At 36.9% G+C, this 18745-nt stretch overlaps 1 protein-coding gene across 1 annotated transcript; it reads right to left on the bottom strand.

Moving 5' to 3' along the window:
* Positions 1–1576: 1576 nt before the first annotated feature.
* LOC128222221 (asialoglycoprotein receptor 2-like) lies at positions 1577–7643 on the bottom strand. The gene is made up of 5 exons (XM_052931153.1): positions 7567–7643; positions 5631–5716; positions 3206–3302; positions 1984–2194; positions 1577–1667 (listed from the first exon to the last, which is right to left on the bottom strand). The coding sequence occupies exons 1-5, from the start codon at positions 7613–7615 to the stop codon at positions 1646–1648; spliced, it is 465 nt and encodes a 154-aa protein (XP_052787113.1). The 5' UTR covers positions 7616–7643; the 3' UTR covers positions 1577–1645.
* Positions 7644–18745: the final 11102 nt, after the last annotated feature.

The raw sequence follows: 18745 nt of genomic DNA, 5'->3' as shown, positions 1-18745 counted from the left end.
TTATGATTCTCAGTCCAAGGGACACCTTAGGGACCAAATCGCTCGAATCAGGTAGCTCGACTGGCCAAAAATGCTGTCCAAATACCAAGTAACTGTGGGTATATCACTAGTATAGAAAGTTTTAAACATAACATGTTCACATTTTAACGTGTCCACTGAACTCATTTATGTTTATAGGAATTTATGAAAACAAATAGGGTCGGTCTGGTTTGTGGAAACAAATAGGGTCGGTCTGGTTTGTGGAAACAAATAGGGTCGGTCTTGTTTGTGGACACGAATAGGGTCGGTCAGGTTTGTGGAAACAAATAGGGTCGGTCTGGTTTGTGGAAACGAATAGGGTCGGTCTGGTTTGTGGAAACAAATAGGGTCGGTCTGGTTTGTGGAAAATAGGGTCGGTCTGGTTTGTGGAAACAAATAGGGTCGGTCTGGTTTGTGGAAAATAGGGTTGGTCTGGTTTGTGGAAAATAGGGTCGGTCTGGTTTGTGGAAACAAATAGGGTCGGTCTGGTTTGTGGAAAATAGGGTCGGTCTGGTTTGTGGAAACAAACACTTTTTTAACATCTCATCCTCCAACTACTTATTATTTTTTTAATTAGTTGTGTCATTTATCATAAGCAAAGCTGAAAGTGACTACAATTTCTTGACATTTTATCTCAGTGTTAGTATTATTGTGGTTACATAATCTTTTCGTGTAATTATGATTTAAAATAGTTTTCATAATCATTGAATGTTGAATTATTATTTGAACCTGTTGTGAACACATGTATACTATATATACATGCCTATATTTGAGTAAACGTTCAAAAAGGTAAAATACAACAACAAGTAAACCCACTCTGTAACTTTTTTTATAATGACGAACGTGTACAGTTTCAAAATTTGCAATAGTGAACATATGATGGAACAAAAAATATTAAACATTCCCAGGCCATAATCAGAACTAATAACATTAAAACTATTTACCATTCTTAGGTCATAATCAGAAATAATATGTGTTTATTATTTTTATTTATTTACCATTTCTCGCCAGAACGTATCATCGACGAAGACCATTGCGAGAAAATAACCACGGATCCACTCACCGTCTGTTAGACATGCTTACCACTATGCCATCATAACCATTTTGTCATTCAATGAATTTGTGTTCATTTTCAGACCTTTTTTATTCCCCGAAGTGTCACCCGGTGGCATGTAGTATTCGCACTGTCCGTCTGTCCGCCAGTGCACCTACTTATATCTAGGCTTTATGGGTTTTCTATATGAAAAGCCCATACACCTGTTTATGGGCTATTTTCAAAGAAGGAAAACCCTCATAAATGTTAAATGTTGGATCGTCCGTCCGTCCGTGTGTCTATCGGTTACAAAAGATTGTCCGAACAGCAACTCGGTTCCACCTTTGACCATCAAATTTAGTGGTAGGTTGTCATTGACCTGGTCCAGTAGTTGACCCTAGTGTGTATATGGTCACTAGGTTTTCTTCCGCATGTTTCTGACTAAGCGTTCAGAAGGCATTATGCTTGAGAAACATTTGTTAGTAAAATTATTAAGCTAAAATCAAGTGTTTTATTGAAGAATATCTGACAACAACTTCAATGTAACAGCAAAAAGAGCAACAAAACCAGCGTCTGGAGCAACAAGACCAACATCTATCCTACGACCTCTGGACCTCTAAAAGTTAGAACATATAAAATACGTTTAAATGATATTGCCACTTTGCAATGAAAAAAGAACACTCAAGGGTCTGTTCTGATGATGAAACTGGTACTAGTGTTACCAAAAATATAAAAAATAACACCAGACCACACTAAACTGATGTTTCGTAACACGGATTTACAAATAATTATGCGATCGCACCTATATTTTCACCGCATGCCGGATTTGGTTTGAAGTAGCCAGCTTTTATGAAAGCCGCAATTTAAATTGTTATTGCATGATATATTTTAGGATGTCGTTTACGAATGATTGTGTTGATGACACGTCTTACTCATCTCTCAGTTCACAGATGTAGTTCTTCAGCTGATGGCAAGGAATATCAATCCACTCTCCGTTTGGCGCCAACTGGACACAGTTTTCGTCTGCATTGTAATTGTCTGGTTGCCCGGGGCCCCAGTTGAAGTAGGTGGCTTTATCATGACTCTCCCCCCAGACCCAAACACCCTCCTCTGCTATGTCGTTTAGGGCTATTATGTAATACTCTGAAACACCACATAAGTGTCATAGCGTTAGTAAACAAGAATATTGTCGGGAATGTTTAAACACATGATATGAAAATATATTTTATTTTGGCCGAAAAAAAGGATGCATACTTAATCATTACTTATAACACACATATGATACAGAACAATAGCAGCCACATCACCCTTAGATCTGGGAAATATGAATACAACACAATAAATGTAATTGCAAATAAATTATATAAATTTCAATATTAATACAGTACATAAAGAGCGGGAGGGAGGGTAAAAATATTAGACCACCGTTCCCGCGACTTAAATTCTAACAATAAATGTGAGCGCTAAATTAAAGAAATCAAGCGTAGAATTACTGAAAAGGGATTAACGGTACCTTATAATTAAGATTTTTAAATTAAAAATTGCACATTAAATCACTATTTTCAAGCCTAACAATACGAGTTTGAAACTCAAATAAAAAACAGAAGTTCTTAAAGTGAAACACCTATTATAACAGATCAACGCTTTATTCAGAATATTTACATTAACAATTATAAAAACTCAAAGATAAAATGAGGCCTATAATAATTCCGTTTTGATTTGTTAATGAAGGATCACATTATGAATTTGAAACGATGATATAATCAATGAGAAACAGTGGCATTATAAATGATAAACTTTTCTTTTACTGAGGTATTGAAATAAACTTAGATTTTATGGTCCTTTTCCATTAAATGCAAAATACAAAATTTGAATAATGTTCAAGAGTTACTGAGTTGAGACAGGACACGTATTCATATTTTCCTGATATTTAGCCAAACATATTGGTGCTTTTATTGCTGATTATCATACAAGAAAGAGTTTTTTTTTATAACGGAAAACTATACTTTTGGTTGATGTGCACTCTGAATACACGAAGAGAGAGAGAGAGAGAGAGAGAGAGAGAGAGAGAGAGAGAGAGAGAGAGAGAGCAAGAGAGAGAGAGAGAGAGAGAGAGAGAGAGGGGGGGGGGAGTAAAAAAGTAACTATATTTACGGTTATATCGTTTAGCCTCTGCGGCAAGGAATGCGTTCTCTTCCGCGGTCTCGATCTCCACCAAGGTACTACCACTGAGGTCGTTGTGACATATGCTCTTAAACATTCAATAATACATGTGTCACCTATATATAATTAGTGCACTTGCCTAAGCTTGCCATACAGCAAAATAGCAATGTTCAATATATGCTACATAAAAAAGTTAACTGAACATGGAACATGTTTTTCTTTGAAGGCCATACAAAATGTATTATTTCCAGAGAGGATAAAAAAACATAGAAATGTCGAGAAAAAACAACAACCATATTATCTTATTATTTTAACGTTATTTGTACAAAGCAAATTGAATACTTACTGATTGAGAAGGTAAAACTTTACATAGATTTCTACTATACTGAACGTGTTTACGATTATAAAAGCCCCACATATGGAACTTTACATATAACCGATTTGGTATGCCCTAACTTTCTTGCCTTAGCACTGTTGTAGGTTTCCGTGTCATGACTGTAGTGGTAGCATGTGTAACTGTCTTACCTTAGCACTGTTGTGGGTTTCCGTGTCCTGACAGAAGTGGTAGCATGTGTTACTCTCCTACCTGAGCACTGTTGTAGGTTTCTGTGTCCTGACAGAAGTGATAGCATGTGTTACTCTCCTACCTGAGCACTGTTGTGGGTTTCCGTGTCCTGACAGAAGTGATAGCATGTGTTACTCTCCTACCTGAGCACTGTTGTGGGTTTCCGTGTCCTGACAGAAGTGGTAGCATGTGTTACTCTCCTACCTGAGCACTGTTGTAGGTTTCTGTGTCCTGACAGAAGTGGTAGCATGTGTTACTCTCCTACCTGAGCACTGTTGTGGGTTTCCGTGTCCTGACAGAAGTGATAGCATGTGTTACTCTCCTACCTTAGCGCTGTTGTAGGTTTCTGTGTTATGACAGAAGTGGTAACATGTGTTACTGTCTTACCTTAGCGATGTTGTAGGTTTCCGTGTTATGAGTGAAGTGGTAGCATGTGTTACTCTCCTACCTGAGCACTGTTGTAGGTTTCCGTGTCGTGACTGAAGTGGTAGCGAGTGTTACTGTCTTACCTTAGCACTGTTGTAGGTTTCCGTGTCATGGCTGTAGTGGTAGCATGTGTAACTGTCTTACCTAAGCGCTGTTGTAGGTTTCCGTGTTATGACTGAAGTGGTAGCATGTGTAACTGTCTTACCTTAGCGCTGTTGTAGGTTTCCGTGTCATGGCTGTAGTGGTAGCATGTGTAACTGTCTTACCTAAGCGCTGTTGTAGGTTTCCGTGTTATGACTGAAGTGGTAGCATGTGTAACTGTCTTACCTTAGCGCTGTTGTAGGTTTCCGTGTCATGACTGTAGTGGTAGCATGTGTAACTGTCTTACCTTAGCGCTGTTGTAGGTTTCCGTGTTATGACTGAAGTGGTAGCATGTGTAACTGTCTTACCTTAGCGCTGTTGTAGGTTTCCGTGTCATGGCTGTAGTGGTAGCATGTGTAACTGTCTTACCTAAGCGCTGTTGTAGGTTTCCGTGTCCTGACTGCAGTGGTAGCATGTGTAACTGTCTTACCTTAGCGCTGTTGTAGGTTTCCATGTCATGGTTGTAGTGGTAATATGTGTTACTCTACTACCTGAGCACTGTTGTAGGTTTCCGTTCCATGACTGAAGTGGTAACATGTGTTACTCTCCTACCTGAGCACTGTTGTAGGTTTCCGTGTCATGACTGAAGTGGTAGAATGTGTTACTCCCCTACCTGAGCGCTGTTGTAGGTTTCCGTGTCGTGACTGAAGTGGTAGAATGTGTTACTCTCCTACCTTAGCGCTGTTGTAGGTTTCCGTGTCATGACTGAAGTGGTAGCATGTGTTACTCTCCTACCTTAGCGCTGTTGTAGGTTTCCGTGTCGTGACTGAAGTGGTAGCGCGTGTTACTGTCCAACCTTAGCTCTGTTGTAGGTTTCTGTGTCCTGACTGCAGTGGTAGCATGTGTTATTGTCCTACCTTAGCGCTGTTGTAGGTTTCCGTGTCGTGATTGAAGTGGTAGCATGTGTTACTGTCCTACCTTAGCGCTGTTGTAGGTTTTCGTGTCATAGCTGAAGTGGTAACATGTGTTACTGTCCAACCTTAGCGCTGTTGTAGGTTTCTGTGTCCTGACTGCAGTGGTAGCATGTGTTATTGTCCTACCTTAGCGCTGTTGTAGGTTTCCGTGTCGTGATTGAAGTGGTAGCATGTGTTACTGTCCTACCTTAGCGCTGTTGTAGGTTTTCGTGTCATAGCTGAAGTGGTAAAATGTGTTACTGTCCTACCTTAGCGCTGTTGTAGATTTCCGTGTCCTGACTACAGTGGAAACATGTGTAACTGTCTTACCTTAGCACTGTTGTAGGTTTCCGTGTCGTGACTGAAGTGGTAGCGCGTGTTACTGTCTTACCTTAGCACTGTTGTAGGTTTCCGTGTCATGACTGAAGTGGTAGCATGTGTCCGCATGCCGTAAAAATCCATCAGGGCAATTTGAAACTGAAATGATGTTCAGATGTCAGAATGTAATTAAAAAATATATGTATATTTTTCATGAAAAGAAGCAAATCAATATTATCATTATATCCCGGTTTGAGTATTAAATTACTGGCTGTTAATCTTCTATTTCAGGTACATGTATGTAATAAAAATATATCATGTTGATATCTTACTCATGGCTCCGTAAATTGGATCTCCGGACGGATTGTTATTTTAAATTAAACATTTCGAAAGCTCTGATGAAAACGATGGCCAAAGTTCTGTCAATCTTTTTGTATGAAGTGGTTGATTCAGCGGTTTGTGCTTGTGCGATGGACATTTAAATGTTTTCGCGCTACACAACATATTTATTATTTTTTTTTTTTAAATTTAATAAATACATCGCCAATATTTTTCAATTATAGTTTATCACTTGTTATACATGCAGTCAGCGCGCAGAGTTACATGTCCTGTATTTCGGTCATTGGCGTACGTGGCTAAGTGTTGAATCGTCATACCTAATATAATCATGACGGTAAAGTTGGAAGGTAGTTGGTAGTTGGGGATTCGAATATTCAACTGCCTACCAGTTGCCAGTTGGGGATTCGAATATTCAACTACCTGCTAGTTGCCAGTTGGGGATTCGAATAGTCAACTACCTACCAGTGCCAGTTGGGGATTCGAATATTCAACTACCTGCTAGTTGCCAGTTGGGGATTCGAATATTCAACTACCTACCATTTGCCAGTTGGGGATTCGAATATTCAACTACCTACCATTTGCCAGTTGGGGATTCGAATATTCAACTACCTGCTAGTTGCCAAGTAGGGATTCGAAAAACTCAGAGTTAGATGTTGATGTTGATATTAAGCTACTCGACTATTTCCAGTCGGTTATTCGCGAATATCCAACTACCAGTTGGTAGTTGGGGTTTCAGATTGTGTCTATATATATGGTTTTAAAGGTCACATATGGAAAAATCAAACGCCAAATGTTTCTTTATCCATGTACACATATGTATCTTCGTTACATATACTGTTTTAATTCACTTTTATTCGTATATTCGCCAGTCGCATATTTGACCATTTCCAGTCGATAATTCGCGAATATTCAACTACTAAACAGTCAGTAGTTGGGGTTTCAGATTATGTCCATATATATGGTTTTAAAGGTCACATATTGAAAATTCGACCGCCAAATGTTTCTTTTTGCATGTACACATATGCATAAACAAACATATTCGAATCCCCAACTACCAACTAACAACTACCTTCCAACTTTTTACCATCATCTAATAATCTGTTTAACCTGAGTTTAAATGATAAAATATAAGCTATCGTTCAGTTACTTCATTTGAACAGATTCCATTAAAGTGACACTCAAAATTAGTACATACACATGTTTAACAAACATACATTTTGATTGATAAACCTTTAACTACTTTCTAAATAAAGCATTTATGGAAAATATTAATTACTTGTAACAAGACTGTAACCATGTATTTATTAGCTGAATAAGCAAAAATATTAAATAATTGGGGAGTGTTAAAAGATTTACTGCGATCTACTATCGTCTTATAAGGTAAAATACCGTGTTTTCTGCACCTTTATTTCAAATTTAACTCGGTATCCTTCATATCCTTGATTTGGACATTTATTCATCATTTTTTGTATATTAAAACAATTGTATTAATTGTGGTAAAATTTAATTGGGACTAAGAGTGCATTATTATAATTATTATACGTATGCATATGACCGATTTCTAGCCTGCGCTGCTCTCATGCCCTATTTAGAAGTAGAAGTAGATTGATAACATACGATCTCAACGGTATTATAAATAACTATTGAATACATGATTGAAGAGTACGTACGCGCGTGTGCTATACACATGCTGTATAGAGCGACTGTAGTAATCCACATTATGCCAGGACGTGTGTACAGAAATAGTAGAAACATATTTACTTCTTATCTAGGCTACTGACTAATGCGTCTGCAAAGATAACGTTAATTATTGTGTAATGATTTATTTCATAGGTGCTGTTTGAGTAATTTAAAGTGTATAGATAAATATAATATTCAAAGGAGCGACAGTGAAACTGTCATCATGATATTTTATCGTTGACAGTTCGAACAGTAGATCATCAAGTGTGACTTTATGCACCAGTCAATTGTAACCACCCCCAGGCCCGGGGATATACCGGGGATAGCCGGGGAAATGGGCCATGTTTTGCCTTCCAGGTGGTCCCGCAGTGCCGGGTGAATGCAGTGGTTTTACCTTCGCGCCCAAAATAGCGGGGAATAGACCTAACCTAGGGTCCCTGGGGTGCGGGGGCGTTTGGCGGGGATTTTACCAGCAGTTCATCCCTGGACCTGGGGGCCGTGGTTACAATTGACTGGCGTATTACAGTCAAATAAATAAATCGATACACTTACGTACGCCAATCACCAAACTAGAGGGCACGAACTACTTGGATTTGAAGCGACGCACTATTTAAATCATTATACAATGTCAATGACACCATAGTTACAATACCACTACCCGATATATTGAAATCATACACTAGCGCGTCAGCAATGAAATCATGGGGGAAGTAACTGTTCTGTACCAACTAACATTCAATATAACTAGCATGCGTATTAGTTAAGAGCGTTGTATTTTATCACCATGACTTTTACAGCACGGTTAAGCTCAGCCCACTTATTACCATTCCGATATGACTGTATATACTCAGTATTTATGTTAGGAAAATGTTAAGTAAACAGGCTGGTGAATCACTTTGCTTACACAGATAAATGTGAATAGAGTATAAGTGTCCTCGTCGGATACACTCTGTAATGGATTACGCTCTGCGATTCTTCATGTGAACCTCGCCATGCAGAAATATGTCTTATACGACTCGTAATAGCTATGGCGTGGACCATAAATATACTTCATTAGTTTCATTTGACAATAATTAGAAAAGTGATTGACTCATATATTTCATATATTTATATGATGCCAGCAACTGAAACTTCAACGCAAAAATAGTATACCTATTTCATCTTGTCACGGTTCAGTTGATAATTCAAAACAATAGTATGAGACCTGTTTCTTATTGCCACGGTTCAGTTGATAATTCAAGACAATAATTTGAGACCTTTTTCTTCTCGTCACGGTTCAAACGATAACTCGAACCACTAGTATATGACCTATTTCTTCTCGTCACGGTTCAAACGATAACTTGAACCACTAGTATATTACCTATCTCTTCACGTCACGGTTCAAACGATAACTCGAACCACTAGTATATTACCTATTTCTTCACGTCACGGTTCAAACGATAACTCGAACCACTAGTATATGACCTATTTCTTCACGTCACGGTTCAAACGATAACTCGAACCACTAGTATATTACCTATTTCTTCTCGTCACGGTTCAAACGATAACTCGAACCACTAGTATATGACCTATTTCTTCTCGTCACGGTTCAACCGATAACTCGAACCACTAGTATATTACCTATTTCTTCACGTCACGGTTCAAACGATAACTCGAACCACTAGTATATTACCTATTTCTTCTCGTCACGGTTCAAACGATAACTCGAACCACTAGTATATGACCTATTTCTTCTCGTCACGGTTCAACCGATAACTCGAACCACTAGTATATTACCTATTTCTTCTCGTCACGGTTCAAACGATAACTCGAACCACTAGTATATTACCTATTTCTTCTCGTCACGGTTCAACCGATAACTCGAACCACTTGTATATATGATGACGGTTTTATTTAAAAGATACAAGATGCCTTCTTTTCCAGTTGCAATGGCATGCAGCGACATTGTTCCTTTTAGTGGTTTTATTAAAGTTTTCCTCTTTTCAACTTCTTCATGACAAGTTTGATACTCCTCCGGTGTTTTGAGCTGATATTCTATTTCACTTTGAGCACTTATTGCCCAAGCAAAAAAATCATGTGCATCTTGAATGACGGCCTTCGATTGTTTGACAGCCATATCGGCATTTCGTTTGGCCGTTCCACCGACACCATCGCATGCACTTTTGCCATGCCCCGATTCAAAATAGTGCCAGGTAGCTCTGCAACCGTGCCTACTTTCAAAGTTTGATAGTCGAAGATTGACCTATTTCGATACTGAGAAGACGGCGAGTCTGTCCAGAAATGAATCATTGCCAGGTTAGGCACAAGTTTTTTAACAGCTTCAACTGTTTTTGTAATGATTGCCGATACCATTGATGCATTGTGGTTAAGAACTTCAGACACGAACACCATGCTTTTGTGACTGAGAGTGCCATCATCTTCTTTGAAATACAAGATTGTTGGATGGAGGGTCACCATTGAAGCGTTCCAATATGCTGATTGTATTTCTTCAACTGTCTGGCAGTTATAATTCTCACTGAAGTCCATCTGGACCAGAACATGATTCTTGGGCAAATTTTCCTTCATTAATTTCACTGATTTATATTGCTTGGTTACTCGATCTACATGTGAAACAAACTCTTCAAACTCTTTCTTCATTACACGTACATATTCATCACGTTGTAACTCTACCTCAACTATTCGCATTCTTTCCTTGCCGTTGGGTAATTTCACTCTCTTCCATTGTTGAAACTTTATATGTTCTTGTGTTATTTTTTCTATCATACTTTCAAACTGTACTGGCACACTCTTGTACATTTCTACAAATCCATCTGGACTGGTGCAGGAACAAACATTCATGTTCTTCAGTGACTTAAGTTTAAAGCCCATGTTCTGGTGCCTAGCGCAAAGACACACACTTCTTGATGTGAAGTTTACTAATGTTACTTCTTTTGGCCGTAGTCTGCAGAAAGATGCCTTCGAAATCTTGTAGTCCGACTCGGAAACAAACTTGAGATGGAGGTTGTGTAAGTAATCATTCAATATCTTCTTTTGCTTCCTCACAGCACCAACCTTTACAACATCCCCCTTTCCTGGCATAACACGTGAGTTATCATCTCTGTTGAGAAAGTTCTCTAAATCACCCTTTATTTTCTCAGCTTTAGATCTAATCATTCGTTTCCTTTCAGTGCTATTTTTCACCACCTTCCGCCTCTCTACCATTGACCTATTTTCCAGATATGATCTCATTCTGTATTTCTTGATCACTTTGCCGCTAATCACCTTTTGTAAGTTAGCCATTTCCTTTGGATTTTCTGACATTGTGTTTAGGATCTCTTCATTTACACATTCAGCATACAACAACTGTTTCCTAATATCAGGAACATCTGTAGGTCTTAGTCCAGCTCTCTTCAGTAAAGCATCTGTTTTGCTCTCAGGGGTTGTGGCTTCCTTTTGTTTAGTGCTTTCAAAGCGTTCAATGCGTTTTTGTGCACTTTTGAGCTTTCTCTTTAATGTTTCATTTTGGTCTGCTAGAGTTTCAATTCGTGCATACGATATTTTCAATTCACGTGATTGCCTTTTCTTTGGGCCTTTCTTCTCGTTCGACTTGGATTCTCTAAACTGTAAAAGCATCTTGACCGTCATCAACTCTCCAGCTGTCGTACTGCTTACGTTATTATCCCCACTACACCCTTGTTGAGGTTCATGGGCATTTTCAGAGTTCGCTTCAGTATTTCTAATGTTCATTCCATCATTATTGCCAGGCGTTTTCTTGTAAAGTTTGTAAAATGTTTTGGCATTCTTTCTGTTCTGCCCACGCCGTTTAGCATTTTCCTCCTCTGTTAGCAGAGCTGATGGTGTGTAACATGCCTTTACTCTTTCACGCTCCCGTTTCAACCATGCGTCACCTAGTTGTTCCTTTTTCCTCGCTCGATACTCCTTCATCCGTTGAGCCTTCGTTTTAGCCATCCTAGAAAAACAACGATTTAGCATATTATTATATTTATATCTTATTGTTATATATATATATTATATATTTAGGCATTTTATGTTAGGTAGAATAACAAAAATCAATAGAAACATATTTCTAACTTACGGGACAAATCAATTCTAATCAACGGGACACTACATTAAACGGTCGTACATTCATAAAAACACTGACTGGTTCATTTATCTACTTTATTTTCTATAAATGACCAATAAATAAACACAATGTAAGCTGTTTTTAACACTGTTGCCTATATCAAACCGGTTGACAACTCAAAATATTTTATATCAAATATATTGACACAAGGATTATAAATAAACATAACTTCAAGTTGTGTTTTATTCAATTTACATCCGCCAAAAAATGTATTTAACTAAATTGTACTGTTGAAATATCTCTTAATAACAAATGCCACAAAAGCTTTAACACAGATGCTACGTTTCACCATGCTCTTTACACGAAATATTAACTATATCTACGGGACATTTTCTTCTAACCTACGAGTCATACACGTGGGAAGCAAAATCTATGACATTTACACAATCCCATCAAATGCACAGATTTAAAATCTAACTACTATCAATACACATTAATATTCATGCTCTAAAATTCCAAATGATTAAATCATATGCTTCCAATACACTCATAGTTATACTCACCCAATTTCATAGGTTTAGCTCACAACAACTTCTCGAAAAAATGGCGTATAACAGAGACTGTTTACTTCCGGTTGACTGCAAAATACCGCACCGTATCGATATAAACGAAAAGATGGAAGAATACTGTGACACCACTGACTTTAGGATGGGATTTGACTCGTAAATTATGTCCCGCAGACTATAAAGTCAAGTGAATTATTATTTTTTTACCACTGTTATTTTAATAATTTTTAGTGAAACCTTCGCAATTCGCCATTGAAGGATACTACAATATGTGTTGTACGGTAAATACAGAATTACTTTACTCAATATAATCCTATAAGCTGAGCATTCTCACATATAGAAAAGACTCGTAAATTAGAACGCTTATTTTCAGTTTTAAATTATTTTTTGGGGATCGTTGTTTTTTCTGTTAGGTCCAGGAATGTAGTTAAATGTATTCACCATTATGTTACTTTACTTTAATCGAACACAAAACATGCAGAATAGTTCAAATTTACAACTGCAATGTTCTACGTTCTTTTAAAAATTTGACTCGTAGATTTGGTCCATTTTGGAGACAGGGCAAAAATCGGCCCGAAAAATAAAAATCGTGAAACAATTTTGTATTTCAATTTTTCATTTAACAGACACACTACTAATGACCTAACCCATCAATTTAAATCAACATATTTCCACTAAAAGTGTCTTTATAAACATTCTATAACACAGAAAAACATAGTGGCGACATAGGAAACCAATTACCCCTTGATGATTCTGTGCGTCATATGTTTTTGTCGGAGCTGATATTCTTCATGCCAATAATGTTAAAATGTTAAAAAAGGCCAGTACTATCAATATAAATGGTTCATTCAATGTGCATGCTTGTTTAAGAATAAATGTAGCTACACAATTACGGGAGACATATATTGTCAATGTTTCATAAGACTGGGTCTAAAGTTGGAAGGTAGTTGGTAGTTGGGGATTCGAATATTCAACTACCTACCCGTTGCCAGTTGGGGATTCGAATAGTCAACTACCTGCTAGTTGCCGGTTGGGGATTCGAAAAAGCAGAGTTAGATGTGGATATTGAGCTACTCGGCTATTTCCAGTCGGTTATTTGTGAATATCCAACTACCAACCAGTTGGTAGTTGGGGATTCAGAGTATGTCTATATATATGGTTTTAAAGGTCACATATTGAAAATTCGACCGCCAAATGTTTGTTTATGCATGCACACATGTGTATCTTTGCGACAAACACTGTTTAAAATCACTTTTATTCGTATATTCGCCAGTCGGATATTCAACCATTTCCATTCGATTATTCGCGAATTTTCAACTACTAAACAGTCAGTAGTTGGGGTTTCAGATTATGTCTATATATATGGTTTTAAAGGTCACATATTGAAAATTCGACCGCCAAATGTTTCTATATGCATCCACACATATGTTTCTTTGCGACAAACAATGTTTAAAATCACTTTTATTCGTATATTCGCCAGTCGGATATTCGACCATTTCCAGTCGATTATTCGCGAATATCCAACTACTAACCAGTCAGTAGTAAGGGTTTCAGATTATGTCCATATATATGGTTTTAAAGGTCACATATTGAAAATTCGACCGCAAAATGTTTGTTTATGCATGTACACATTAGTATCTTTGCGACAAACACTGTTTTAAATAACTTTTATTCGTATATTCGCCAGTCGAATATTCGACCATTTCCGGTCGATTATTCGCGAATATCCAACTACTAACCAGTCAGTAGTTGGGGTTTCAGATTATGTCTATATATATGGTTTTAAAGGTCACATATTGAAAATTCGACCGCAAAATGTTTGTTTATGCATGTACACATTAGTATCTTTGCGACAAACACTGTTTTAAATAACTTTTATTCGTATATTCGCCAGTCGGATATTCGACCATTTCCGGTCGATTATTCGTGAATATTCAACAACTTACGAGTCAGTAGTTGGGGATTCAGATTATGTCCATATATATGGTTTTAAATGTCACATATGAAAGATTCGACCGCTAAATGTTTTTTTCTATGCATGTACGATATAAACTCTAAACAATCGTTAGCATCCGTTTTTGTTTGCAGTTGATTTACGCGAGGAAACATATTCATTCATGCACTATTCCATGATTAATACATTGTGTGTACTTTCATTGGAATAGTATTAGCACATGAAAATACATGTCAAAATTTGACATTTCCCATGAACCATGGCATTACTTCTGGACTTGATTATCACCATACCATCCGGTTATATACCAGAATTATTTGTTTCAATGCATTTGCGTGACAGTATTCACTTTATGCCGACATCAAATGCGTAAACGTTATCAGTCGAAATGTCTTCCACAAAAATTCTGACATTTTGCTAGTAAGAAATTTAAATTTCTGATTGTCATTATTCTACATTCAAACGTCTTACAAATAATGTTCACTGACTTTCCGGCCTTTGTTAATCAAACTATTAAGTTAAATATCCCAGTTCTAACAACAATCACCGTAAAGCCTAAAAGTAACACATTATGTGCGCGATAGGCACTTACATTATTAAAGCTATGTTAATAAGTATTTTGTGTCGACTGTAGAAATACTTTTCGTGTTGTTTGAAAGAGTCACGAGCGAGCAACGTTGATGTTTACATATATACCGACAGTCATTGAAAATGTATCACTTATCAAAAAAGAATTCTGTCGTAAAAAAGTATTGAGAGCCTTAAAATCAAACACAGTCGAACAATAAGTCTCCCAAACACGTGGCTAGCGTTGATAAAATGCGCCGCTTGCTCCGCCAACATGTATCCTTCTGTGTCAGGATCAAGACATTTAGTTTTCATACTATCACATTGTAAATAGTTGTCTCTATACGATGACAAATTTGTAACGCTGACGTCTTGATGACGTTAAGTATATTGTTTATAGTCTAAATGAGTGGACGTGACGTGGTGACCATATTGCAAACTTGTCCCTGGACGTGTGTTGTATGCATGGTGCGCTATCAAAACTAATTGGTTATGCAACTTCTAAACAAAATTACCCCGAAATGGCGGGGGACCAATCTGTGTAGCGTTTTCTTTGAATGTATGCATACTTCAACGAGTGTACAAGTGAATCATAAAACCCCTCCATTATTGTAAAACAATGGACATACATAGTTAAAGTGACACTCTTATTCAAAATCACTACCAATACATGTTTAACAAACATTAATTTTGAGCGATAAACCTTTAACTACATACTTAATAATGCATTTATGGAAACTATTAATTACTGATAACAACATTGTAACCGTGTATTCAATAGCAGAAAACGCGAAAAATATTAAATGATTGGTGAGTGGTAAAAGGTTTACTGTGATCTACTATTGTTTCATAAGGTAGAAATACCTTGTTCTCTTACCTTTCTTTCAAATTAATCTCGGTATCCTTCATAAGCATTTTTTTTTTACATTTATTTATTATTTTTGGTCTATCAAAACAATTGTATTAATTGTGGTAAATCTTATTTGGGAGTAAGAGTGCATCTTTAACTGTTGTTAAGTGGACATTAGTCAAATAAACAGAGTTATAACCCCTTATGAACAAATAAGAATTTTAAAAGAAAAGTGAAAGGTAGACACATGAATGGTACCGACATATATGTACCATATGTATCGTACTATAAAACCCCTTCTAATTTTGATGAAACATCGGATCACTTTCAACCAACACGAGATCGAAATTCTTTTTTTATTACATAAGCGTCTAGTTTACCCTTCTTTGAAAAATAAACACTATCAAACACTGATCGAATAAGGTCAGCTTAATGGAACCTTCAACACATTATACAAACTTACGTTTGTAGCAAATTGTCTATTCAAAAATTTCAACCTGCCATCTGTGATTTTAAGTGAAGAAGACTTAAAGGTCGGCTGCGATGCAAAAGTCCAAATCGACTTTAATTTAGTTTTGAGGTTCCGTTTTTATCAACGATGAATCATATATAACAACAACAACAACAACAACAACAACAATAATAACAGCAACAACAACAACAACAACAACAACAACAACAACAACAACTTTTAATGCATTCAGGCAATAATGACTAAACCATACAAACAGTTTTCGAGCAAACAGGTAAAATTTAGCGAGAAGCATTAAAATAAAATGTGAACAAAAAATAAATGATTCTTCGTCAGTAGTAGTGAACTATTTTGCAATTAATGGTAAATCTAGAAGGTTTATATAAAACATTTTGTTATAAAATTTAACAAGTAGTTCACAAAAGTCCGAGTGTTTGTATAACAGAAGTTAGATGGAGTAGTATTTATCCAGTCGTGAATATCATGAGCTAACGCGTGTTTTTGTATGTACTCAATGACTTGACACCCACGTGCTATTTGGTACTACAACCAACTTTCTATGAATGAAAAGTATTATACATTTGTGAATGACATTCCAACCGTGGATATATAGTGAATTAGTTGCAGCAATGTATGGTAAGTTGCAATATTTTGTATGATATAATTCATATGTAGACTGTCCAACTGGTGAGATTGAATAATGATGTAATTTATTTTAAGTTCTTAGGTTATTTGCATGATATATATATTTTGCCATACTGATGGTTGTGTTAATGGTTTCTTCGTATAAAAGTTTTGTAAAATTGTTAACGTACATCCCGAAATTTTAGACATACTGAAAGAAAATGGTATTCCGATTTTACTTGGTTTTTACTGCGGTTTGTACAAATTCTCTTTGTTCTTGGTATATTGTTATATCTCCCCGTTTCTATTTGTAGTGTGTGAGAACTGGTTCTAAATTTGTTAATGCTATTCGTTATTTTTTACATTTAATTCGGTCCACAAGCGTCTGAATCATTGATATTCTGAAAACATTAAACTTACGCGTATAACTCCAGCCGTATTTGTCTACCTTTGATCAGCTGTCTGTGTAAAATGTGGCGCCGATTCTTTTTTATCGAATGTTCGGGGCCCGATGTCATTTTTCAAAAGACTTTTTCGTTTCGTATACTATATTATACTTTGCTCAAATGGTAACATAAAATTTAAATTGTGACAAAACAACGTATTTGTACAGTTAAATCAATAAAGATGTGCCACCAAAATACATTACTAGCCGGCCCGCTGGGGGGGGGGGGGGGGTCACGGGCCCTATATATTATTCATGAAATCCGTGCATGACCAGCGCGTCTACACTCTCAGTGGAAGTTTCGAAACAAAATAGACTAGTTAATAATAATATGCATTCTAGCCCCTGGACATGTGTACGTATAGGTGTGAATGCATGGAAGCGATAAATTCAGCCTTGCATTGGTCAGGTGAAGGTGGGAACCTGGACAAGATGGACGTTTCGTAATGGTTGTATTCGGGATTACAGGTATGTTGTGTGTCTTTTACATGCACTTTGCTTACTGTTAATTTTAATGATTTGTACGAATATTCCGAACTGTTTCTACTGGTTTTATGCTGTTTTTTTTGCTTTCAATTGTTGTCAAACGGCAAAAAATGTCCACAATGTTTTTTGTGTGTGCAAACAATCTCTTTCGTCAATGAGGGAGATGAGAAGAAGTCTTATTTTTTATTTCTTCTCTATGTTTAGCTCACTATAGCACGAAGTGCTCAAGTTAAGCTATTGTGATCGGTATCTGTCCGTCGTCCGTCCGTCAGTCCGTCCGTCCGTCCGTCCGTCAACAATTGCTTAAAAACATCTCCTCTGAAACTGCCTTGCCAAATTCAATGAAAATTCACAGGAAGCTTCCTTGGGTGTCCCTCTATCACAATACAACAAGGGGTTAAAATTGATTAACAACAACAACAAAAAATGCCCGACTTCCTGTTTTGCTTTAAAAACCATCTCTTCTGAAACTACCACTTAAAATTCAATGAAGCTTTACAGGAATCTTTCTTGGGTGTTCCTCTAAAAGATACAGCACGAGTTCACGATTGGTCAACAACAACGACAACATGACCGACTTCCTGTTTTGCTTTAAAACACATCTTCTCTGAAACAACGTGTACAAATTCAATGAAACTTTACGTGAAGCATCCTTGGGAGACCCTATACAAAAATACAACAAGTGGTCACGATTAATCAACAACACCACCAACAGCAACAAAAAATAGCAGATTTCCTGTTTTGCTTTTAAAAAACATCTTCTCTGAAACGACCACTCTAAATTCAATGAAACTTTACAGGAAGCTTCCTTTGGTGACCCTTTCCAAAAATACAACAAGGGGTCACGATTGATCAACAAATACAACATCAACAACAAAAGGGCAACTTCCTGTTTTGCTTAAAAGACTTCTTCTCTAAAACTATCCGGCCAAATTCACTGAAACTTAACAGAAAGTTTCATCGCATGACCCTCTACAAAAATTTCTGCCTATTCATCTTACAATAAACATTCTTATACAGGCGTCTGCTTCTTTCCCTATATATTTTAACCGAGCCTGAATACGTATATATTTGTTTCATTTTCGTATATAGTATTACATATCATACTGCAAATCGTTAAATTGGTTAACAGTTTAATCTTA

Source organism: Mya arenaria, chromosome 16 (genome assembly GCF_026914265.1).
Source record: "Mya arenaria isolate MELC-2E11 chromosome 16, ASM2691426v1".
Lineage (NCBI taxonomy): Eukaryota > Metazoa > Mollusca > Bivalvia > Myida > Myidae > Mya > Mya arenaria.
The sequence above is the reverse complement of the archived record's forward strand: the minus strand, read 5'-3'. Positions and strand labels throughout refer to the sequence as shown.